At 53.5% G+C, this 23,593-nt stretch overlaps 1 protein-coding gene and 1 long non-coding RNA gene across 2 annotated transcripts in view; one reads left to right on the top strand and one right to left on the bottom strand.

Annotated features, from left to right (window-relative positions):
* Nucleotides 1–262: 262 nt before the first annotated feature.
* ALDH2 (aldehyde dehydrogenase 2 family member) lies at nt 263–23,383 on the bottom strand. The gene is made up of 13 exons (XM_037052113.1): nt 23,185–23,383; nt 15,407–15,511; nt 14,194–14,334; nt 13,293–13,372; nt 10,753–10,864; nt 10,159–10,287; nt 9,619–9,732; nt 8,207–8,309; nt 7,478–7,662; nt 5,842–6,006; nt 4,015–4,172; nt 2,952–3,066; nt 263–663 (listed from the first exon to the last, which is right to left on the bottom strand). The coding sequence occupies exons 1-13, from the start codon at nt 23,308–23,310 to the stop codon at nt 631–633; spliced, it is 1,566 nt and encodes a 521-aa protein (XP_036908008.1). The 5' UTR covers nt 23,311–23,383; the 3' UTR covers nt 263–630.
* LOC118991108 (uncharacterized) overlaps nt 15,507–23,593 on the top strand; it is a 47,335-nt gene continuing 39,248 nt past the window's right edge. Inside the window, exon 1 of the long non-coding RNA XR_005067352.1 lies at nt 15,507–15,671. This is a non-coding gene — a long non-coding RNA (uncharacterized LOC118991108). The remainder of the gene's footprint in view (nt 15,672–23,593) is intronic.

Here is a 23,593-nt window from a genome sequence, read left to right as displayed (position 1 = left end):
CACAGAGAACCACTCTTGGACGTGGGGTGTCTGTCTGAGGCCAGGGGCCGGGAGTCTTGTGTAGGTATCGTCCTTAGTGCCTGGCACAGAGCGTGCCACGGGTACATAGGCCATAGGTGTCTGGTAATTGAAATACATGAAACAAAAGCTACTTATGCACAGCAGGGAGGGGTGGAGTTGACACCCAAGCACAGGGACGCCATAGCTCTGTGGCACCATTTCCTTGAGTTACGGAGACGGAGGAAGAGTCACCCGAGAAGCGAAGATGGGTGCTTTTTTAATGAGTTTTAGCAGAATACAAAGCAAGATGCTAGTTGTGGCCTCAATGCCAGCACAGTAGTAAACAGTGGCTCCTCCTTCCCTGGTAAAGGTAAGTTACAAAAGTGTATCAGAAAGCCGCCCTGAAGCTGGTACTATTGTTGCAGTTTCAAAGGCTTTCCACCCAGATGCCCTTCGCCCCACACCCACCCAGAAGGAATTCAAATTCTGGGACTTTCTTGATCCAAGAGATTTTGTGGGGGAATTTCTCTTTCAAGACGTTTAGAGGGCAAGGATCATTTTTTCTAGGTTCTGTTGTTGATCTTGCTGAACTTGACGTCACTGGGTGGGTAAGGAAGCCAGTGTGGTCCTTTATGAGTTCTTCTGAGGAACTTTGACTGTGACCTGTAAGAGGAGTGCAGAAAAGTTCTTAAATTCTTGTGCTGACCTACAGGCTCCCTCAGCCGGGGCTGCCCGGGTGTGGGCAGAGCGCCCCCTTCCTTCTCACACCTGCCAACCCCAGGAACGACCAGGGCCGTATTCAGGGTGACATCATACTCTGCCTCATCGGTCCCAGTCAGTTTGGACTATCACGGGACTGGGCACAGGGTGGGAATTCCTACCGGCACCTGGAGGGTAGGAGTCCGGGATGCTGCCCAGCAATCCTAGACTGCACAGGACAGACCCCACCACGAAGAATTATCCCAGCCCACGCGTCAGTGCTGAGGTTGAGAGACCCTAATCTGGATCTGTGTTTTCCTCCCAAAGAATCAAAGGGGGAAACAGCAACGTGCTGAAGCTTGCAGGGGTCTCACTGTGCTAAGTGGGAAGAGTCCAGGCTCAGATGGCTCTGGGGTCGAATCCTAGCTGCCCCTCTCCTAGGCCAGTACTTCCCCGCTACCCACCATGTTTCCTCATCTGTAAAATGGGATAATCGTAGTGTCTACTTGTGCAGGTTGTTGTGTGCATTAGTCAAGGTGGCATACGTCAGTCGAGCACAGATTCTGGTACGACACAGGCCCTTAGTAAAAATTAGTTTAGAAGAAGCAATTTTCTCATCAGTCCCCCTTGTAAACTTGGCTTATCTCCTGAAAAACCCCTTTTTTGTTAGTATCATCCTTTGAGTTCCAAAGCTCAAGATACAGGAATCTTTATCCCGAGCACTAAGCATGTTGCCTGGCACCGTGTTGGTGCTGGGCTGACGAACGGAGCCCTGCGACTTCTTTCTTCAAAAGCTTTCTCCTGCCCTGGCTGGTGTAGCTCAGTGGATTGAGCACAGGCCTGTGAACCAGAGGATCGGGGTTCGATTCCCAGTCAGGGCACATGCCTAGGTTGCAGTCGGGTTCCCTGCAGGCCAACTCCCAGCAGGGGACGCACGAAAGGCAACCATACATTGATGTTTCTCTGCCTCTCTCCTTCCCCTCTAAAGATAAGTAAATAAATAAAATTAAAAAAAAAAAAAAAAGCTTTCTCCTGCCCTCCCCATCTCAGTTCCCCAGGCCTTCGGTATCACAGCTGCTACATTAGGACTCCTCCACCAAGCACCTCAGCTCAAGCTTCCTCTTCTCAGCCCCGCCCCCAACCGGTCCACCTGTAGATCCTGCGGGGTCCCTCGGGCTCAGGCCTCCTCCTCTCTGGCCCCGCCCTCCACACCTAAATCACCTCCACAACTGCTCTTTGATAAACAGTTACAGGCCAGTGACATGTCCACGTCAACTTTAAAGCTGGGTCTCGCTTCCTGTAGAGATGGGGAAGTCAGCTATAAACAAGAGTGTCTAGTTTGTCCCACTGAGCTTCCTGAGAGCATAGGTGCGTCTTCTCAGCCCTTTACTCCCAGACTCACCACTGCAGGACTGAGCGAGGGCCCTGCCCTCTCTCACCCAGCTCGCTGCCCCGCAGCTCTGCCTGCCCCGGGCCTTCTCCGCCAGTCCTGGGCAAGCCCAGCTTGGCCCTTTCTCTTTCCTTTATGTACCACCTGTGAGTACGTTTCCTGGTTAAACTGCAATTTGTGTTCATTGTACAGAGGAAAATCTCTTTCATGTCAGCGTGTCTTTCCTGTCTTTTTCATATTTATAAATGAAGCCCTCTGGGTATCTGTGTGTGTGCGCATACAGTTTTTAAATTGGACTTATACTGTATATATTACTTTGTATCCTGCTTTTTTACTTTAAAGGATGAGTACTTTCCAAATCAAATATCCTACAAAAATATTTTAATGGTTATTTAGTACTCCATGATTGGGATGTTCCCTAATTTACTGAATATTTATGTTACATCTGATGTTTCCCTCTTAAGAGAGATAATGCTGTGACAAATATTTATGGAAATGAAGCTTTCCTTGTTTTTCTGAAGTTCTCAGGCTATATATTCCTATTGCTGAAATTGCAAAATCAATTTAGGTATGGATATGGGCCCATTGACGGCCCCTGATAATCTAATGCCTCGTAACTGTTCTTATTAGATTTTCCCTGCTGCTTCGGCCCACTGGGATCTTGCCTTCCTCTCAGGTTCTGTAGAACTTGGCATATGATGAAGCCCAGCAAAAGACTGTGTAGGCTGGGTGGTAGCCCCATCTCCAGTTCTTTCTCGTGGGCTTTGGCCCTATGTTGTGGCTCCTCTGGCGTAAAACAAAACACCAGCAGTAGCACTGAGGGGCTGTCATGGGGGAGGGGTCGAGAAGGCACCGCACTCACAGTCTTCACTTCAGTGTACGCCTGCAGGCCGTACTCTCCCAGCTCCCGGCCATTCCCAGACATCTTGTAGCCCCCAAATGGCGACTGGGCCCCGAACACGTCATAGCAGTTGACCCTGTAATTTGAAACAAGGTTTCCGAAGTCACTCTCGGGGGATGTCGGGGGATGTGTCCTACCCTGTGGACTTCCTTCTCTCCTCCCCCAACCCCTGACAGCCATTATTAATCTGCTTTCTGACTCTGTGGATCTGCCTGTTCTGGACGTTTCCTGTAAGTGGAACCATACAGTATGTGGCCTTTGGTGTCTGGCTTCTCTCGCTCAGTCTCACGTCCTCAAGACTCAGCTACGTTGTAGCCGGTGTGAGCACCTCTTTCCTGTCTGTGGCCAAACAGCGTTTCCGTGCATGGAGACCGTATTATGTGCATCTGTTCCTCAGCTGGTGGACTTGTAGGTGGTTTCCTTCCACCTTCTGACTGTTGTGAATGATCTGCTATGAACATGAACATCCGGGTACACTTCTGTGTGGCTGTGTACTGCTGTTTCTCTCGGGTACACATCCAGGAGCAGCATTGCTGGGCCCTGTGGTAACCCTGTGTTTAACTTGCTGAGGAATCACCAGACTGTTTTCCTACAGCTGCAACATTTACATTCCCACCAGCAATGTGCGGGGCTTCGAATTTCCCCACGTCCTCGCCAACACTTGGTATTTTCTGGATTTTGAAATTACCACCATCCTCATGAGTGTAAAGTAGGTGCTGAGCTTTAGGTTGTGTGACGGGCCTTCAGCTGTGGTCTCCCGCCCTCGCCCCAGCTCGGTGAGAAGCCCCGGGCATCTGTGCGCTTGCCCAAGAGCAGCAGCCCAGGCACGTGCACTGGGGGCAGTTTCGCCTCCTGGCGGCGAGGAGGCAGGACAGCTCTCCCCTACCTGCTGTGCCACACACACCCTGAGCCAGGAGCAACTGGGCCCAGTACCCCAAATCCTGGGGTGTGAGCGCTGGATTCTGGAAGACCCTGGCTTTAAGGATCCCTGCCTGGGAGTGAGGGGCTGCTGGAGGGCTCTTACCACACAGTGCCCGCCTGGAGCGCTTGGGACAGATAATTGGCTTTGTCCAAGTCCTTTGTGAAGACAGCCGCAGCCAGCCCGTACTTGGAATTGTTGGCTCTCCCAACGACTTCCTCTATGGTCTTGAACTTCAGGATCTGCATCACTGGCCCGAAGATCTGTGAGAGAGCAGAATGGGAGGGAGTGGCAGACGTGGAACCACCTGCTGTCCGGCTTTCACGGTGCTGAGCTGACAATTCCAGGTGTGGTACCGAGTCCCTGGACAAGCCCTGACAGTCCCAGGGGAAGATGCCAGCCCACAAGCCCACTGAAACACAAAAGGAAGGAAGCTAATGGGGACTGGTTACCTTCTGTGTGCCATGGGCTTTACATACCGCACCTTACTTCTAAACAACTCTGCAGCGTTTGCATTACTGACACGTTACCCACAGCTTTAATGGCAAAAAATTTAACTCCGTCATTCAGCAAAGCATACACTAGATGCTGAAGAAATAACTATGAACAAAATACAGTCTCTGCTCTTCAGACATTCCAGGTTTTTCTTGCACTTTCCCTGCCCTGTTCCTGGAATGCGCCATTTCCTTAAGGAATCCTGGTTCCCTTTAGTGAAGAATGGGTTTAGGAACCAAGATGTGGGAGCTACGTGCGCTTGTTGTCGTCGGGGTGTGGCTGCTCTCGGCCCTCTCGGCGGGGAGGACGGGGTGCTGAGAGCGATCCTAATGCAGTCTGGTCGCTAGAATGTAAGCACTCCGAGCAGTGTGACGGGGGTCAGAGCCCCCAGGGGACCCACCCGACTGAGGGAATGGTGGGAAGGAGGGGCATCTGGGACGGCCCCATGGGAGTGACAGCTGAGCTGTGACACGGGAGTAGAAACTGGCCACACCAGAGTGGGGGTAAGGATCAGGGAGGAGGGAGCCAGAGTTCCAGGCGCAAGAACTCCAGTGTCCCTTCTCGCGAAACCCCAGAAGGAAACCAGGGCTCCGTGAGGAAATGGCCGAGTCAAGACCGGAAAGGGTCACCACGGAGGTAGGAGAGAACTGCCGGGGGCCGACTGTGGTTGGAGGCTCGACTGAGACACCGCAGGCGCTGGCAAAGCAGGGGCGCAACGCCCCCCGCCCTTCCAGAAAGTCGAAATTTGAGATTTACCAAAAAAGCACCAAAGTATTCATGAGGGGAAAGAAGGCAGAACTCTGCTGGGCTTTCTTACCCTGGTTTTGCATTTCAATATTATTTTCCTTTGAATTATACATGAAATGGGGGGACACCACAGTACTTTCCCTGACAGGGCTCTGCTACAGGGCTTAATCCAGCTGGGAGAAGTGGGGTAAAGGCACAGAACGTGTTTTGGCTATCCCCGGCTCTCCAGGGTCTATGGAGGGCCTGGCACATAGTAGGCACTCAATAAATGTCTGTGACACGAGTGAATGAGACAGAGCTGCTGCCCTGTGTTCATGGTGAATGCCGAGGGGGAGAACACTAAAGGGAGTCTCGCCACGTGGGGAAGTCAGTCCTTTAAGTCCAGTCCAACGCCCGGCTTATATGAAGACCACGAGGAAGGCTGGGCGGCGTCGTTCCCTGGTTCACGGCTTCCGGGACCAGAACACAGTGGGCCTGTGGGCGGTGCCAGGGAGCGTAGATGTTCTCCCCGACCGGGTCGCCATGAGAGGCTGAAGAGGAGACTGACGAGAGCAGCAGTGCCTCGTAAAGAACTTGTCCTGGGCACAGAGCCAGGATTCTCCCAAAGCCAGCTGCTGGGTCACAGTGTCAAGATGCTGGACTGGACTCTCTGCTTCCAGGAACATTCCCGAGAGCTGGCCCCATGCTCACCTCCTCCTTTGCGATGGTCATACCGTCTTGCACGTCTCCAAACACAGTGGGCTGGATGAAGTAGCCACGGTCAGCAGCCGCCCCTCCACCACACAGCAGCTTCGCCCCCTCCTCCTTTCCAGACTTGATGTAGCCGAGGATCTTCTTAAACTGAGTTTCATCCACCTGTGGGAGAAGGAGCCCAGAGTCACAGAGATGTTAGAGACAGAGCTCTCCCAGCTAAAGGCCAGGAGCCACCTGGCAAGGAGATGACTGGGAAATGGGCCAAGGTCAATGAGTAAGCAAGGCTTGGGGAGGAAGTACAAAGGGCCAGTAAATAGAAGAAAAAGTTGAACAACCTTCTTAACCCTCAAAAAATGCATAGCAAACCCATTGTTTTTCTTTCTCAACTATGAAATTACTAAAAATTTAAAATAGTAAGAAAATACATTGACAGCAAGGGTATGTATGCTACAAGCACAGTAATATTCGTACACTGTTAGAAGGACTAATAAATATGTTCTGTGTCATCTCAATTTTCAAAAAAGAGGACTATAAGCTGGTACAGCTCTTTTGGCTAGTAGTTTGTTAATATCAGTCAAAAGTTAAAGCTCACACCCTTGGATCCAGCTACATAACTTCCAGGAAATTACTCTACACGTAACAAAGGGACCTGGGCAAGGGTGTTCACCGGGGAGCACTTTGTACAAGCCCCAAACAGAGACAGTGCTAAGGGCCTTGTAGTGGAAGGGCCAGTCAGTGCAGTCACGGCACACCGTGTGCCACGCTGTCGTTAATGACAGACCTGTGATGACCGACAGACACCGTGTATTCTGTACCCCTGTTTTGTTAAAACAGACACCCAGAAACCTCACTCCATGTGAGTGTGATGGCCCATGGGAAGTGACATGGCCCAGGGGGAGCCATGGGGGTCTTATATTTTAAACACTCTTAAATCAAATTTGTATATAAGTTTGTATTACCTTAATGATTACATAAAACGAGAGAGAAAAAGAGATGTTGAGATTCATAGCAGGACAACTCAGAACAGCCCAGAAGTGGAAACCATCGGAGGGTCACAGGCCTCCACCCCACTTCCCAGAGACAACTGCGGTCAGTAGATCCGCACGTATCCTTCTGGTAGCTGCATTTTTAGGGGTGACCGAGGTCCGGGAACCAAGCATTCCCCTTTGCACAGACACTCCTAATATTTCTCATGTAGATGCAATTATCATTAATCTCCACTCGACAGCCAGGGCACGCTGTGAGTCATGAAGGGCAGGTGTTAAGGATGAGAGAATGACAGCTCAGAGAGGGCGTGTGGCTTCTCACAGACACACAGCTCACGCATGGCACAGCTGAGACTCGAAGCCCTGCCTGCCTGACTCTGAGGGCCAGGCCTTTCCCACCTCCCCAGGCTGGTTCCAGGCACCCAGACCCACCTGCGGCCCCTGCTCAGTCTGANAGCCAGGGCACGCTGTGAGTCATGAAGGGCAGGTGTTAAGGATGAGAGAATGACAGCTCAGAGAGGGCGTGTGGCTTCTCACAGACACACAGCTCACGCATGGCACAGCTGAGACTCGAAGCCCTGCCTGCCTGGCTCTGAGGGCCAGGCCTTTCCCACCTCCCCAGGCTGGTTCCAGGCACCCAGACCCACCTGCGGCCCCTGCTCAGTCTGACTGTCAAAGGGATTCCCCACCACCCGAGACTTGGCCCGGGTGACGCTCCGCTCCACGAACTCAGCGTAAACGTCCTCCTGCACGAAGGTCCGGGAGCCTGCACAGCAGCACTGGCCCTGGTTGAAGAACAGGGCGAAGTGGGCCTGCTCCACGGCCCAGGCCACTGGGGAGGCAGAGAGACAGCCGTCAGGAGAGAAGGATGACCATGGCCCCAGGGGCTGCCTACCCCGTTGGTCCATCCACGCCACCAACAAGCCTGCTGGGGACCAGGCCGTGTGCCAGAACCACAGGGCCCCGATGTCTCCTTCCGGTGCCCATAGTGGCCACGGCGCACAGTGCTAACAGGGCCAAGGGCAGCTGGAGGACCGACCCAGGCAGCCTCGGGTGGTGGGAAAGGAGCCCCAGGGAGGGCCAACCTGGGTGGGAGCTCCTCGGCAGGACCAGGAGAAAGGATGCGACGGGAAAAGGTGTCTGAGAGGAAGCATGGGCACAGCTGGGCAGCTAAGCAGCCCAGCCTGGCTGATTTCAGGGACCCCTCCTGGGGGCAGGCTGGCTGGAGGGCCATGCTGAGGAGCCCCGCCTCCGTCCTGAGGCCCTGGCGCAGACACTGATACCGATGGACAGTGAGGGCTGCCGCAGGGAGGGACCACAGTACGGACAGCCCGGGGCTGCCCTCGGCGCCGGAACTGCTCCCCAGGAACACTCACTGTCGGCGTCTGACATGATGATGTTGGGGCTCTTTCCCCCCAGCTCCAGGGTCACTCTCTTGAGGTTACTGCTCCCTGCGGCGACCTGGATCAGGCGGCCGACCTGCAGGACAGCAGAAACAGAGACAAGCTCTTAGTGCGGGAACAGAGGACCACATGCTCACACAGACACAGGACAGAGGACCCCACCATGCGAGGGAGTGGCCGGACTCCAAGAAACCTGGAGCAGTTCACCAAGTCTGGCCACTCACTCCCCGAGCCCTCTGCGCTCTCAGGATGACAATGACAACAACGACACAAGCGGCTGTGGCTGTGTGGCTTCTATGTACTGAGCACCACCTACATGCCAGGCACGGTGCTAAGTGCTTCGCGTACAGTAAATTCAGTCCTCACAATGACCTCGGAGGTAGGGGTGAGCCTGTTCCTTGATTTGTTTTTTTAAGATTTGTTTAAAATTTATGTTTAGAGAGAGGAGTAGGAAGGGAGAAAGAGAAGGAGAGAAACATCGATGTGTGAGAGATACATCAAATCAGTTGCCTCTTGCACACCCCCAGCAGGGAACCTGGCCCATCATTGAGGCCTGTGCCCTGACTGGGAATCAAACTGGCAACCTTCTGGTTCGCAGGGTGACCTCCAACCCACTGAGCCTCACCGGTCCGGGCAACCCTTTTCCTTGACTTAGAAGTATGGGAGCTGCATCTCAGACTGCTCAAGTCACGTGTTCCAAACCACACAGCCGGTTAGTGTGGAATCAGAATGCACACTCAGTCCAGCAGCAGTTCACACCCGAATCCTGTCTCCTTCCCATGGGGTTTGCATTGCAATCTCCTGCACATGGCACCCTCTGAGGGCAGGGAAGGGGTGTGTCTCACCCCCATGTTCTCAGAACCTGGCGCAAAGCTGCCTCCGTACTTGGTGAACGTGTGCCCCATGGATACTGCCATCCTCATCTTAGGCAACGAACAGAGCTCCAAGGACATTCATGAGTCACCGTGTCATAATGACAGGGCCAAATTTGAACTCCTGTCTTTACGAAGCCCACGCTCTGTACCCGTGAGGGCCATGCTGGTCAAGGCGCCTGAAACGGCCAAGGTGCTTGGACCTGGGGCAGGCAGCCAGCTCTGGGTTTCATGAAGTCTAGATAGTCTTGCCTACTGATCCCACATGGGATGCCAGCCCCCCAACAGCAGCTGGAGTGTCCACCAACCCACAAAGGGCATGACCCTGCACGGTCACTCCTGGCACGGTCACTCCTGGCACACTCACTTGAGCTACTCAGGGGCAGTCCTGGGCTGGACCCCCCCCCTCCCCGCCATGGCACCCAGAGGCTAATCTCGAACGCATTATCCTTTCAGGATAATGAGAGCTTGGGCCAAACACCCAACAAGCTTGAGGTCCTGGGGACGCCTCACCTCCGTAGAGCCTGTGAAGGCCACTTTGTCCACATCCGGGTGGGAGGCGATGGCAGCCCCGGCCGTGGGGCCAAATCCAGGAATAATGTTGACCACACCAGGGGGAAAGCCAGCCTGTGTGCAAACAGCCAGGAGTCATTGGATGTCGTTCTCCCATTCCAAAGGGCCTGGACAGGGGAACACACATCCCTTCCAAGAGAGGCTAAGGCAGCGTGTCCCAGACTCAGGGGCACAAGCAGTCTGTGGGTCTGCTCAGGAATTCGAAATGGTGCAGCACGCAGCACGATTCATGGAGTCCCCCGTGGCTGGTGTCTGCCCCTGACCCCCTACGGTACTCACGGGGAACCATTTCGTTACTCAGAGCAGTCTTACCAGGAAGCCCCAAGGGGAAAGCAGGCGAGACGGGGCCTTTGAAGTGCGGTGACAGTAGGGTGCTTGGCTCCTGCTCTGTGAACACCCCCACTTTGGGCCCCTCCTCAGAACTCCTTTAGAGCAAGGCTGTACCAGAGCATTCAGAGGTCACTGTGGCCAGCCACGCACCTCCTTTATCAAGTTGGCCACGTAGAGGGCAGTGAGTGGAGTCTGCTCAGCCACCTTCATCACAATCACATTTCCGGTCGCCAAGGCTGGGCCCAGCTTCCATGCTTGCATCAAGAGCGGAAAGTTCCACTGCAATAAACAACGGCCACTCCCAAAATCCAATCCACAGAAGGTGACTGTCCCCAGAGAGTAGATGCAGCAGCAACTTCTCTGAACATCTCGTGCCCCATCCCCCTAACTCTGTCATAGGTTCAAGGCCATGGTCGAGGCAGGTGTGGATGCAGTCTCGGCGACTCACGTTCACGAGTGCTCTCTCTGTGCTAAGCACCACACTAAGCTGTTGCATGCAGTCCTCCCCACGCCTCCACTTTAAGACAGGTTCTGTGTTCACTCCCACACGGCAGCTAAGGAAACTCAGGCTTAAGGGGAGACTGACCTGCCCAAGGTCACAGAGTTCATGAGTGTCAGGGCTGGGACCCGAACCCAAATTGGGTTTGTCAAAACCTATGTTCTCAGTCAGGAGCCTGCTGGAGACTGCTGCCCCTCGAGGCACCCCGACAGCCCTCCCTGTATGGACCAGAGGCTAACACTCACCGGGATGATCTGCCCGCACACGCCCACAGGCTCATGGCGGGTATAACTGAAGAAGTCCCCGTCGATGGGAATGGTTCTCCCATGGTACTTATCAGCCCAGCCGGCATAGTAACTTAAACAAAATAAAGTCCAAGTTTAATCAATGACTGTCAGGGACCCCAATAAACTCTGGCAGGAAGAAAAGACTCAAACTGCCCGAGTGATTCTGAGAGTTGCCCTCACTCTTGCCTTGTCCCCAGAACAACTTAACTGCTGAGGTTCCAATAATCCACTCTAGGGAGCCAACCTCTAGGTCTCAGAATCACCTGGGATGCTCCTAAAAAAAATGCCAAATTCCAAGAGCCCACTTCCCACTTACTCAATCTGGCTCTCTGGGGTGGGGGCCTGGGAATCGGCATTTTCCACACACATTCAGATTTGCTAAAACTGTGACTGCTGTACCAGCTAAGCACCACAGGTCCACACCTGACAACCACCGGCCGGGTCTGGTGGAAACGTGCAAACCCACCTGAACAAGTCCCCAGAAAAACAAGTCATCGCCTGGGCCCCAACCCTTGTAAAGCTTATGACCTAGACATACAGGGACACAAGTGACCCAGCAAATTAGAGCTGTGGAGAAAAGGGCAGCATGCACTTACAGCATGTGGCGGTTACGCGTTCAGGGAAGTAGAAAAAATGAGAGATGAAATGTAAGATAAAAAGATGATTGAAGTGTGCCCTGGCTGGTGTAGCTCAGTGGATTGAGCACAGGCCTGCGAACCACACAATTGCGGTTCGATTCCCAGTCAGGACACATGCCTGGGTTGCAGGCCGGTTCCCAGCAAGGGATGCACAAGAGGCAACCATACATTGATGTTTCTCTCCCTCTCTCCTTCCCTTCCCTTCTCCTCTAAAGATAAATACATAGAATCTTTTCTTAAAAAATTAAAAAAGAGGCCCTGGCTGGCGTAGCTCAGTGGATTGAGCGCGGGCCTGCGAACCAGAGGATCGCGGTTCGATTCCCAGTCAGGGCACACGCCTGGGTTGCAGGCCAGTTCCCAGCAGGGGACGCACCAGAAACAACCACACATTGATATTTCTCTCCCTCTCTCCTTCCCCTCTAAAGATAAATAAATAAATAAAATCATTAAAAAAGATTACTGAAGTGCATGTGTCAGCCAAGGTTATCCTGAGGCTGGAGTTGGCCTGGATTTGAGTACAAGTTTGTGACCCTGGGGAGAAAAACAGCCTAGGGGTTGCCAATGTATACAAGTCGTGACATTGCTGTTCCCTTCCTCCCAGGTCTGTGTTACCTGTGTTCTATATGCCCCAGAATAGTTATTAATTAGCACAAAGGCATACTGCTAAGATGTGCCAGGCCACTCACTCGGGGGCATCCTATAGAGCAAGGTTCTTGACTTGGCACTGCTGCCGTGTGCGGGGGAATGATTCTTTGTGGTTTGGGGCTTGCCAGTGCATTGAAGGGTATTTAGCAGAGTCACTGGCCTCTACACATTACGTTTCAGTAGAACTCCTTCCCACCTAGTTGCGACAACCAAAGATGTCTCTAGACACTGCCCACTGTTCCCCAGTGACATAACTGCCCTGGTTGAGAGCCTGCTATGTTGCCCAAGCTTGACTCTTCTGGTACTGCTTCTCTTTCTCCACCCCCATCCAGGGGAACAGCTGTTATTTGCGCAGTGATCTCTCCACTGGCATGCACCACAGCTGGTCAGACTCAAGTTCAGACTCAAGACCAGCCTCTCAGGGTCCCTCCTCCAGGAATCTGGCTTTGGGACTAAGACTGCCACTTCATCTGGCTAGAATCATGCAAACGGAAGCAAGCCCAGGTTGCGACACGCAGCGACTGGCCCTGAAGGAGGTTGCTGGTAGTCAGGAAAGAAGCTAGGGGCAGGGGTGGGCAGCAGCGACACTTGGGGGCCTTCCAGATTTCAGAGTCCTGACTCCGCATTGCCCAAGTTAGACTGAGCCTCTTCCCCTGACAGAGAGCTCCAGCAAAGCCCTCCTTCCTCATCCTGTGTTTCTTGGTCACAAAAATGTTTATGATCAAACTAACTCAAAGCTAGCAAGAGGAAGGAAATAATAAAGATTAGAGCAGAAGCAGCTGAAATGGAGAATAGAAAGAATCAATGAAACCAAAAGTTGGTTCTTTGAAAACATTCACAAAAATGACAAACCTTCCACTAGACTAGGGAGAAAGAGAAGCAACACAAATCACTGAAATCAGGAAGCAAAGTGAGGACATTAGGATCGGCCTCACAGCGATGAAAAGGACCCTAAGAGAATACTATGAACAACTGAGACCAGCAAATAGAGAACCTAGATGTAATGGACAAACTGAACTGAAACCTAAATTACCAAAACTGACTCCAAAATCAAAGGAAACTTTTATGACTAGATTACAGTTTCAGTAGTGAGTCTAATAGAATATGTTCCTCCAAGTCTTGTGATCCTTTTACCGTATTCTGTTTCTACAGCCCAGCAGCACCCCCTCCCCTTCAACCCCCCCAGGACAAGGACCAGGAAGCCTGATGCCCTACCGGAGACATTTGAGGACCATGTCCAGATCCACCAGGTAGGAGATGATGTAGGGCTTGCCATTATCCAGTGTCTCCAAGGCCTGGGAAAAGACAACAGGATCAGCACAGACATGCCGGTGCAGGAATGGGTCACAGCCAACGAGTGACAAGCAGTGTAGAGGCTCAGCGTGGATTGAGAGGGGCCTGTGACCACGTGGGGCTACTGACTGCTGCAGCATTTCCGGGCCATTGCCTCCCCAGCCCCCGCCAAAGGCCGAGAAAATGAGGAGGGGGATGGGAGGAACAATTCACCAACTTCTCCTTCAGGGAACAGTATGTGCAAAGGCCCTGATGCTCAAAGAAGCTTGGTAGTGGAGAAGTTGAGGGAAGGGAGGTGAGCTGAGCTGTGTGTGAGGACCATGGTCCAGCCTGAGTTGGGAGATGGAGCCAGACCAGGCGGGACCTTGCAGGACATGTTGAGGGAAGAGGACTTCATCCTAAAGATACAGGATGCCATGGAAGGCCTAGGGGTAGATGCTATAATTTGCCTTCTAGGAGGTTCACTCTGGCTGGATTAGGGAATGGATTAGGGAGAGGAAAGGGCATTGCCTCCTGTTTTTTTCTGCCTTTGGAAGCCAGGGAGAAGGCCCCAGGTATCCATCCTGGGGTTTTTCCCCTTGGGAAAGCTCCCCAGCATGGCTCCTCTCTCTTCCCCAGGGTCTTCCTTTCTTAGCCAAACCCATTGCATCAAAGGAGATGCTAAGAGACTCCTCTGGTTGGTATGGGGCATATCCCTAAGGGGCCCAGCCTATGCCAATCTGACCAGTTACTTGTCAGCAATGCGGCCCCTTCCTGGCTGTCTGTGGGATGCTCCGAACCCACTGACTTTGTGAGATGAGAGGGAAGGAGGCCGAGAACTCACTGCCAGGTAGGTCCGGTCCCGCTCAATCAGATCGGCCAGGCGGTTCAGCAGCCGGCCCCTCTCGGATGCATCCATGCGGCGCCAGGGGGAGCCCAGCTGGAAGGCGGCCTGGGCCGCCTTTACTGCCCTGTCCACGTCTTCCTGGAAAACACCCAGCAAGGCAGCTCAGGCCTTCTCAGCAATAGCCAACTCCAAATACTGCCCACCCCACTGCCTGCCAGGCCCTGCCTGGGCAGAAACCTGCCCCTGACAGTCCTTCCCGGCCCTGAAGGACTATGCCTGGTGGGCTTCAGGCGCCCCTTTCCAGGAGTTGTGGAGCGAATGAGGACCCCGACAGTTTCCATTTCTGTATTTTCATTTCAAAATCCCCCAGTGAGTTTTGGAGAGAGGGAGCCACTCCGGAGTCAGTGCTTAGAAGTTGACCGTTTTCCCCCTCCCTAAGAAAGCGAGCTCCGTGAACGTAACCATCCCTCCCCAGAGGACTGGCAGGTCCAACAAATGCAGGTTCACCCGGCTTCCCTCCCCGTGGGGGACCAGTGGAATCAACCCAGCTAGTATGTTTCACACGGGGAGATGTGTACCAGGAGGGGAAACACTGTTTTCATTAACCGCATTTGCGTCAGACGGCCCTGTACGCCCGAGTATTCACATCTGCTTTTAGCAAAGGCCTTCATCATGAATGGAGGAGACTGTCTTAAAGCAGAGGGCAGGAGGCATTCTTGAAATAGTTTTAATGCCCTCTCTATTCAAGAAAATGCAATAGTTTTGTTAATGTCTATATTTTAAATTTTAAAATTACTGCCACTACTAAATTACTAGAGGTACATATAATGCAAACAAAACATACTACCAACACCAGAGCCAGATCTCAGGAGATCCAAATTCTGCTCAAAAACATCTCCACCTAGCCATGCAACTCCCTCCAGGTCTGGAAAGGAGAGGATGGATTACATGTTCTCAAGTGCAATTCCAAGTGTACAGTCCACAGCACTAAGAATTAGTGAATGCGGGTACAGTCTAGCACCTTTGCCTGCAACAAAAAGTTTCTGTTGACTCATTTACTCAAAAATTTAATTGGGATTTTTTAGGTATGAAAGGAATAACACATGGTAAAGTTTCAATCATATGAAAGCAAATTAAGTGAAAAATTAAATTATCTTTGCTTGTCCCTACCCCACTCAGCCCTACCCCGAGGCAAGTCACCGGTTCTCACCTTGTCCCCTTCCGCTACTTGACAGATGACTTCCCCAGTGGAAGGATTGACAGTGGGGAATGTTTTCTTGCTGACGGCGTCGTGCCATTCATTGTTTATGAAGATCTACAATGAGAAGGCAGAACTTCTTAAGGACCAGGTAGTTCTCAACCCGAAACTGACTACTTGTGATGTTAACAACAACAAAAAAAATCAGAAAGAACAAATGTAAATGAGCTTCAGAGTGATCCAAGCTGGGGGACCCCCCTCTGCCACCTGGCCTTGGGTAAGTCTTTTGATCTTTCAGTGCCTTGGTTTCTTTGATCTGAAAAATGAAGAGTTATGTTCCTTATCAGTTGTCTGTATCAGTTGCTGTGCAGCATCATTTCAACCTGTGGTAGCTTAAATTGACTTATTGTCATCTCACAGTTGTGTCCATTGACTGGGCTGAGCTGGGCAGGGCTCGAGTGGGCTTGCTCAGGTGGTTGCCAAGGGAGGGTGCTGGGGGGCCGGGGGAGGTGGGGGCTGGGCGTGCCAGGTGACTTCTTCCCTGGTGTCTGCCCCCACACAGCTGCTTGGGCTTCCTGACTGCATGGCGGACGTGGGCTGGTCCAGCACCACGCGAGACAGCTGGCTTGCACAGAAAGAATGTTCCGAATGACCTGGGCAGAAGCCGATAAGCTTCTTAATATCTAGCTTCAGAAGTCACATGACCTCATTTCCGACACCAAATTCCATTGGTCAGCCAAGTCACAGGCTCAGTCCAGGTTTATCAGGGGACAGCAGGGGCGTGGGGAGAAAGCCTCCCCCTCCCCTTGGGAGGAGCTGCAAAGAATTTGCGGCCTTCTTCCCTTTGACACACCAGAGCACAGAGCTGTGGTGAGAGCCGAGGCAGCTTAGTCTCTGGTCCACTCAGCAAATAGTTCGTGACACCCGAGATATGCCAGGCACCGTTTGAGGGCTGGGGACACAGCGGAAACCGAACCCAGTGGGGACCTTTTCTCTCACACAGCCGGCATTCTGGGGGGCACAGAACACAGAGAAGCAAACATACACAGGCGACCTCACGGTAAGTGCAAAGGAGCCGAACAGGATCCAGGGAGGCACAAGAAGGGGGCCAGGCAGAGACCTTAGGCTGGGATGGTTGGGGACAGCCTCTGAGGGGCAGACACTTGACTTGAGCTCCGGCTGAGGAAAAGGAGCTGGCACACAAAGCCAAGTGCCGAGCTCAGTCCAGGGCCCGAGATTTCAGGGCCAGCAGGGCCAGGGAGGGCGGCCAGGGCAGCCCGGGCGGCCGGGGTGGCCGGCTCAGGGCTCAAGAGCAGGGGTGGGGCCGGCACTCCTCTCCCCAGGGGTGTCTCACGGCCAGAGGCACTTCACCTGCCCGGCCTCTGGGAGTCTCCACAGTGCCCCTCATAAAAGGCACAGGACGGTTCCAAGGACTCGCGTCAAGCCTCTTGTGGAGTAAGTGTGTGGTGCCATGACAACGATGATGGTGACAGGAAGGAGCCAGTCAGGAATGGGCCTACCGAAGGCCACTTTCCCAGGCTCCAATTTGGAATTTCAGTGCAGTCCCCACAGCACCGTCGGTGGAGCTGCAGCTGTGCACCCACAGTGATAGGCTGTTGGCATTTGGCAGGAGAACGTGGGCAAACATCGGTCATGTTGTTGGACCTGTGTTTGGGTGGTTTTGAATTAGTTGGTTGATCATTAATCTTAAGGAAATGACACCTTTGTTTTCTTCCACAAGGAGCAAGAGGGCTGAGAAGGGGGCGAATGGGGTAGCTTCCAGCGATGGGGGGTGGGTCAGTGGGGGGCAGCGGATGGGTAGGTGTACAGACGAGTTCAGCCCGAAGCCAGGCAGACCTGCGTCCAAGCCAGACTTGGCCGTGCCCTGCAGGTGGAGGTGGAGCCCTGCACACTGAGTGCAGGCTCGGGTTCCCCAGCCTCACACCCCCCTGCTCCCCGAGGCACCGAGGAGGACGGGCAGGCTGGTCATGCCCCGTTCCATCCTCGGGGTTTTCTCACTGACCTGTTGCAGGTCTGTCTTTGAGTTTTTATTCCGGGTGCTGTAAACAGCACCACCCTCTAAGCGAGACAGTCCTGGGTTGAATTCCGGCTTTACCCTGTGACCCCGGGTTCATCAGTCCTCGGGGATAAAATATCCAGGGGCTGAAGTGAGGGTTAAATGCAACAGGGAGCGTAAAGTCCCTGAGCCAGCCCCCGCTCACAGTGGGTCTCAGCCCTGCACGTACACTACTCTAAGCCCTGTGGCTCTCTCAGGTATGAGGTTTCTAGGGGCATGGGCCAGGCTGGTGTGTGCACCCCTCTCTGCGTCACCCCCTGAACAGCAACGTACTAAGTTAGTTCGTCCTGAAAAAGGTTTCATTGTTATCTTGCAAAGATTAGGAAGGATGAAGCAGAGAGCCGGGCCAGTCCGGCTAAAGTCCAATTGTCCTCACCCCTTCTTCCCTAAGCAGGGCCACGCTGAGCCCCTGACTGTAGCCTGAGAACCCTGGGAGGGCCACTCCCTGGAATGGCTCTGCCTCTCAAAGCCCTGAATTTGCTGAGTCAGTGTCCATTGCTGAATTTTCATTGATCCACCCTCCTCCTAAGGGATAAGATAATCCTGGGGATTGCAGGAACCTGGAATCTTCCTTCTGTTTAGAGTTCCCATTCCCCTTCTCCTAGAGCCAGATTTCAGTGGTCTTCTGTTCCTGGGGACCAGGGCCAGGGTGGGAAGTTTCTCGAACTGAGCCTCTGAGGAATAAACACAGGGAAGCCTGCAAGCCAAATGTATTTTTGGTTTCTCCTGCCAGAAACCCAAGGCTTGACTTACATAACATGCTTAACTGTGGGCTTGGGGGGCGGGGATCCTCCCAAGGGCTTCCTCATTACAGTTTCCGGAAGCAAAGTGACACTCAGCCACCTCAGGAATTCATTCTTGGGTTCTGGACTGTTGGCAAAACTCATAGAGCTTTTCCATCAAAATGCTCTATTTTCTGTATATTTTAGTAAATCTCACTTTGTTTTATAAAAGTTGGATTCACTTGTGCACACAGGCACTGAGTGAAACAGCAGCCCTGCCTCCTTGAGCTAACTTCCTGAGCAGGGAAGACTCAGCACACCAGCACCGTGACAGGCAGAAACAAACAGGCAGGGCAAGGGTCCAACCGCGCGGGTCAGGGACAGGGGGAGTGGAAAGGGTGACGGTGTGTGTGGGGGAGGGGGGGCGGGCACGGAGCAGAGGGGCCGGGAGTGTGTGCCAGGAGCTTCGCTGGTGCCGCATGCATCAGAGGGAGCAGCAAGCAAATGGCAGGGGCGGGTGTGGGGGGACAGGGCGTCCATTCCAAGTGGGGTCACGGACTTCTGTTTCCCAACCAGCTTTTCTCAGTGACGGTTTATATGGGACAGGATCCCACAGGCAGGTCCACCTCCTTACTTCCTGCAGCAGGGTGCTCCTCAACACGGACCGACCGCAGCTGACTTAGCCATTTCCTACAAACACTCTTGGGACAGGTGGGCACCGTTCCCCGCTGTGCTGCGGTGGCAAGCACCCTTTCGCCCATACCTTTGCGGACTTGGGGCAGGTCGCTGTATAAAGACCAGAATAGCTGAGGTAGAGAATAGCATGATCCTTGGCTGCTCTAGGTACCTCGTTGTTTCAGACCCCTGTGGATTAGGCATTGCAAACAGAAACTTGGGGGTGGGAGGGGTGGCTTAGAAGTTAGGGTAGGGCCCTGGCTGGCGTAGCTCAGTGGACTGAGTGCGGGCCTATGAACCAAAGGATCGCAGTTCGATTCCCAGTCAGGGCACACGCCTGGGTTGCAGGCCGGTTCCCAGCAGGGGACTCATGAGAGGCAACCATACACTGATATTTCTCTCCTTCTCTCCTTCTCTCCTTCCCTTCCCCTCTAAAGATAAATGAATAAAATCTTAAAAAAAATAGAAGTTGGGGTAGGGACAGCAGAGCTAGGAACAGGGCTGCAGGACCCTGACAAAGTGACAGTCCCATGCCACCCAATCGACAGTCATTATCTGTCTAAGGTCCCGAATAAAAGGTTAAGTGGCATCCTGTAGCTCCAATTTGAGGAAGCAGGATATGTTCTAGGAAGATTTTAGTTCAAGTTTTAATGCATGAAAGAGTTAGGGATCCGTTACCTAGGAAATCTACATGCCTGGAATGTGTCATTTTCCCCAAGAGGGAGCAGGCAGAGGCTGTGGTCCTCTATCCTGGTGACTCCTGCTGGCAGTCAGGTAGCTTCCATCCAGTGGAAAGCAGATGCTATCTTTTGTATTACAAGATCCCAAAGAGAAAAGTTCAAGGTAAACATAGGATGCCACCCTTTCCCACACACTATCCAGAAACTTCCGGGTTAGTTTGGGATCAAAGCCGAGAGCAGCCAGCTCCCCCAGACTTCCTGAAGACATTCTGGCACCTGACCCCAGCCCCTGTCCTCTCCCCACTCACCGGGACCTTGCGTCCTGCATTTCTGGACCCTCGCCACTTCTGAGATGCGGGGGTCGATCCTACTGTGGACCCACGGCCAGCCAGGCGTGGTTTCAGTTTGCTGATGTGCGTATGGGCTTATAGGTTGGCGACGGCTGCGGTCTCTTCCCTTGGCCAGTTCAGCACTCCCTGCGTGTCCCCACGTTCCTGTCACATTAACTCCTAAACTCTGCAAGAAAGCCCCTTTTGAATGGAACTGTTTCCCCCATTCCCTGCTACCGGAGCACAAACTATAAACAGTTTCATAAATGGCAGCCACTCACACCCTTAGTAAATATTTACCGAATGACAATCCCACCCTTATCTCAGTGTGATGATTACAAATTGAAAACAGGCACGGCTCCTCCCTCCTAGTTTCAGATATTCCAGTACTCATATACTTGTCTGACCATAATGACTGGTTGCCAGGCAGCCTGTGGCTCAGGGCACGCATTTTAGAGTGGACACAGCTAAGTTTGAACCCTGGTTTCATGTTTCTGTGAACTTGATCTCCCCGAGCCATGGTTTCCTCATGTGTGAGATGGGACGCGGAGTCGTTGGTAGCACCCGAGGCGAAAACGCAGGTACAGGTCCTCAGCACAGGGTTAATGGATCATAGATGGATCGAACACCATTGGCTCTGGGGACACCTGCACATGTCCCTCGGACACACATGCACAACTGTACTTTGTACTGAGGACTCGTTACTACTGCAATCAGAAAATCCATAGAGAGACCCTTTCTTTCTTTTCTGTTAGAGTTTATTTATCTTATTTTTAGAGAAAGGGGGAGGGAGGGGAAAAGAGAGCAGTATCAGTCGGCCTGCAACCCAGGCACGGGTTGAATCAAACCGGCGTTCTTTGCTTTGTGGGACGACGCCCAACCAACTGAGCTACCCGGGTCAGGGCTGCCAAGAGCCTTTCTTACTTTCCTTTTTGTCGGTTCTGGCTTTGGTCCTTGAGTGCTATGGTCACGAGGCAAAGAACAGAGACACAAATTTAATGCACCCCCAAACTCCCATTCAGGAAACCAATTACAACTCCAATAGCATCCACATAAAATGGGGTTATGTTGCCCTGGCTGATGTGGTTCAGTAGACTGAGTGCGGGCCTGCAAACTGAAAGGTCACCGGTTCGATTCCCAGTCACATACCTGGGTTGCAGGCCAGGTCCCCGGGGGGTGGGGGGGGTGGGGGGTAGGGGACCTGTGAAAGGCAGCTGATTGATGTATTTCTCACACATTGATGTTTCTTTCCCTCTCTTTCTCCCTCCCTTCCCCTCTCTCTAAGAGTAAATAAATACAATCTTTTTTCCAAAAAAATGCAGTTATGTCACCATTGTCTAAAAAGTTCAACAGCGTCACTGTGCCGGTGCCCCTCGCTGTCATGTAGAGCAGCATCAACTGTGGGGGTACCAGTAGCCGTGAGCCAGCAAGTTGCTAAGTTCTGTCCGAGGATGACCCCGTCTCATCCTCACAGTGATGCAGACAGGGTTTTCACCCCATTCTACAGATGTAGCAGCTGAGACGCCTTCGGGCATAGGAGAAGTTTTCTCTGCATCTTTATACAGTGGGGAGATGTTACTTCTATGATGTCAGAAAATCTGTTTTAAAAAAAGCCACCAGGACAATTCACTCCACTCCTTCAACTTACATTCCCTGACTCAGTTTTGACAACAGGACTCACGCTATCTACCAGACCTGTGTGTAGTGTGTACCCTTTGCCTCACCTCCCTGTGGGCACAAAGGAGGAAAATGGTAATCCGATCCTGCGAGCACAAAGGCTGCGGTGGTGACTTGGAGGGTTTTTCTGCTTGAGTTTTTGATCAGACCAGATCGGGCGCATTCAGGGCCTATGGTTCAGGGTGGCCTGGCTGCAGACTGCTTGAGCTGCTGCTGTGGGGGTCTCCTCACCCAGCCACCAAGGGAGGTACAGCTGCCACACTTCTGGCTTGTGTTCTCCAAAGGACACTTTGTTTTTATTCTCTGAAACATCCCTTAGCATCAGGTGGACGTGCCTTTACCCCATCACCTGTGTGCAGATTCACAGCCAAACTCCGGGCCAGACACGCAGGTTCTCTGGCAAGTAAGTCACCTGGGGGCCGGTTCACCTGCACCCTCAGTCAGCGATGACCCCTTTATGCCCACCCAGAGTGGCGTCAGGAGCACCACAGGTGGTCTGGGTATCGGCTTCCTCCTGGCAGTCTAGACCTGAACCCCCACTTTGCCACTGACTTGGGTCTTTAGGCAAGTCACTAAACCCCTGGTTACTCAGTCTCTTCATCAGTAAAATGGAGATAACCATAGTACCTACCGCAGAAGGCTGTGGTAAGGATTAAACAGCAAAACCCTGCTTAGAAGGGTTCCAGGTACACAGGTTGTGCCTGCAACTAGAAGCTGGCATTTCTGTAAGTGCCTGCAAGGGTGTAGGAGGCCCTGTACTGCCGGAAGGCCTCACCCTGCAACCCCCTTCCCACTTCGCAGAAGAAACTGAGGCTCCGGGGAAGGCAGCAGGTGCCCCTGAAGCACACACAGAACAAACTTTCAGAACCGACGCCCCCGCTGTGGATTCCAGCACTTCACCCAAAGTCAAAGATCGAGGGGGAATGCTACAAATGACTACGAAGTCCTATTTGAACCCGGAATCACCCACTGGGACTCAGTGTTACCCAGTGATGGCCCCTCCTGGGTTTGGTCAAAGAAGGCCCGCTCCCTGGAAGGCAGACACTTTGCGGGGGGCAGGCGTTGCTCCAGGAGGCGAAGGACCCCACCCTTTCCCAGTTCCTGGCGGTGAAAGCAGCGGGAGCGCCAAGGGGTCTCGGCCTCTGCCGTTACAAACTGAGGAACCTCGGCCCGAAGGGCCCCTCCTTTCCTGGTTTTTCACTTTGGAATTCCTTGACAAAGACAGGAGTCTTGGGGAAAGAGGAGACCAAGGAAAAAGACTGAGAAGTGCCTGCAAAGAAGGACTTGCAAAGACCCGCTTTGAGTGGGTTATGGAGGGGGGGGGCGGGGGGCGCGACTCAGGCCTGAACACCAAGAGCTGGCGCTGGTGAACGTGGGGCGGCAGCGGAACAAAAAGCCAATGCGGGACCGGTCACGGGTCCGGTCACTGCGGGATTCTGAACCCGGGCTGTCAGGAGCGACGAAGGGGCCCGAAGTTTTGCAGAATGGCGCACAAAGACCTGTGCACAAAGACCAACCGCAGCTAACTCCTCGAGCCCCCACTGGGTAAACTGAGGCCCAAACAGGCCTAGGGCCTTCCCACCCAGCAGGCTGCGTCCCCTGGGGAGAACAAAGCAGCCGGCGGCGTCACCTGGTTGTAGAAGACTTCGGGCTGCTGGTTGGGGGTCGGCACAGCCTGGGTGGCGGCAGTGGACAGGAGGCAGCGGCCCAGGCGGGGCCCGAGGCCGGCGGCGGCAAGTGCAGCGGCGCGCAACATGCTGCAGCGGAGCGGGGGTGCGGGGTGACGCGGGATCGGCGGGGTCGGCCTGCGTCGGCTGGCGCGTCCCACGGGCTCTCAGGGTCCGCGACCTCTCTCTTTCCTGAGCGGCAGCCCAATGGGCAGGCGCGGGGCGGGGCACGGGGGCGTGCCTGCGGCCTCCCCCTGGTCCCCACTGCTCCGCCCCTGGGCTGCAGCTTGTGGGGCTGGGCCTGGAGGCCTGCTGCCCTCGGCTTTCGCCCGACCCCCACCTCGTGCCCCTTTTGGGCCCTGCACTGGCCCC

The sequence above is a fragment of the Sturnira hondurensis genome, unplaced genomic scaffold (genome assembly GCF_014824575.4).
Source record: "Sturnira hondurensis isolate 20B ecotype Veracruz unplaced genomic scaffold, ASM1482457v3 Scaffold0007406, whole genome shotgun sequence".
Lineage (NCBI taxonomy): Eukaryota > Metazoa > Chordata > Mammalia > Chiroptera > Phyllostomidae > Sturnira > Sturnira hondurensis.
The sequence above is the reverse complement of the archived record's forward strand: the minus strand, read 5'-3'. Positions and strand labels throughout refer to the sequence as shown.

Coding starts and splice junctions, on each gene's coding strand:
- ALDH2 (XM_037052113.1), bottom strand. CDS start 23,310: ATGTTGCGCGCCGCTGCACTTGCCGCCGCCGGCCTCGGGCCCCGCCTG. Junction 9,733..10,158: donor TGGCCAACTTGATAAAGGAG/GTGCGTGGCTGG, acceptor GTTTGCACACAG/GCTGGCTTTCCCCCTGGTGT. Junction 664..2,951: donor CGTACACTGAAGTGAAGACT/GTGAGTGCGGTG, acceptor CTCCTCTTACAG/GTCACAGTCAAAGTTCCTCA.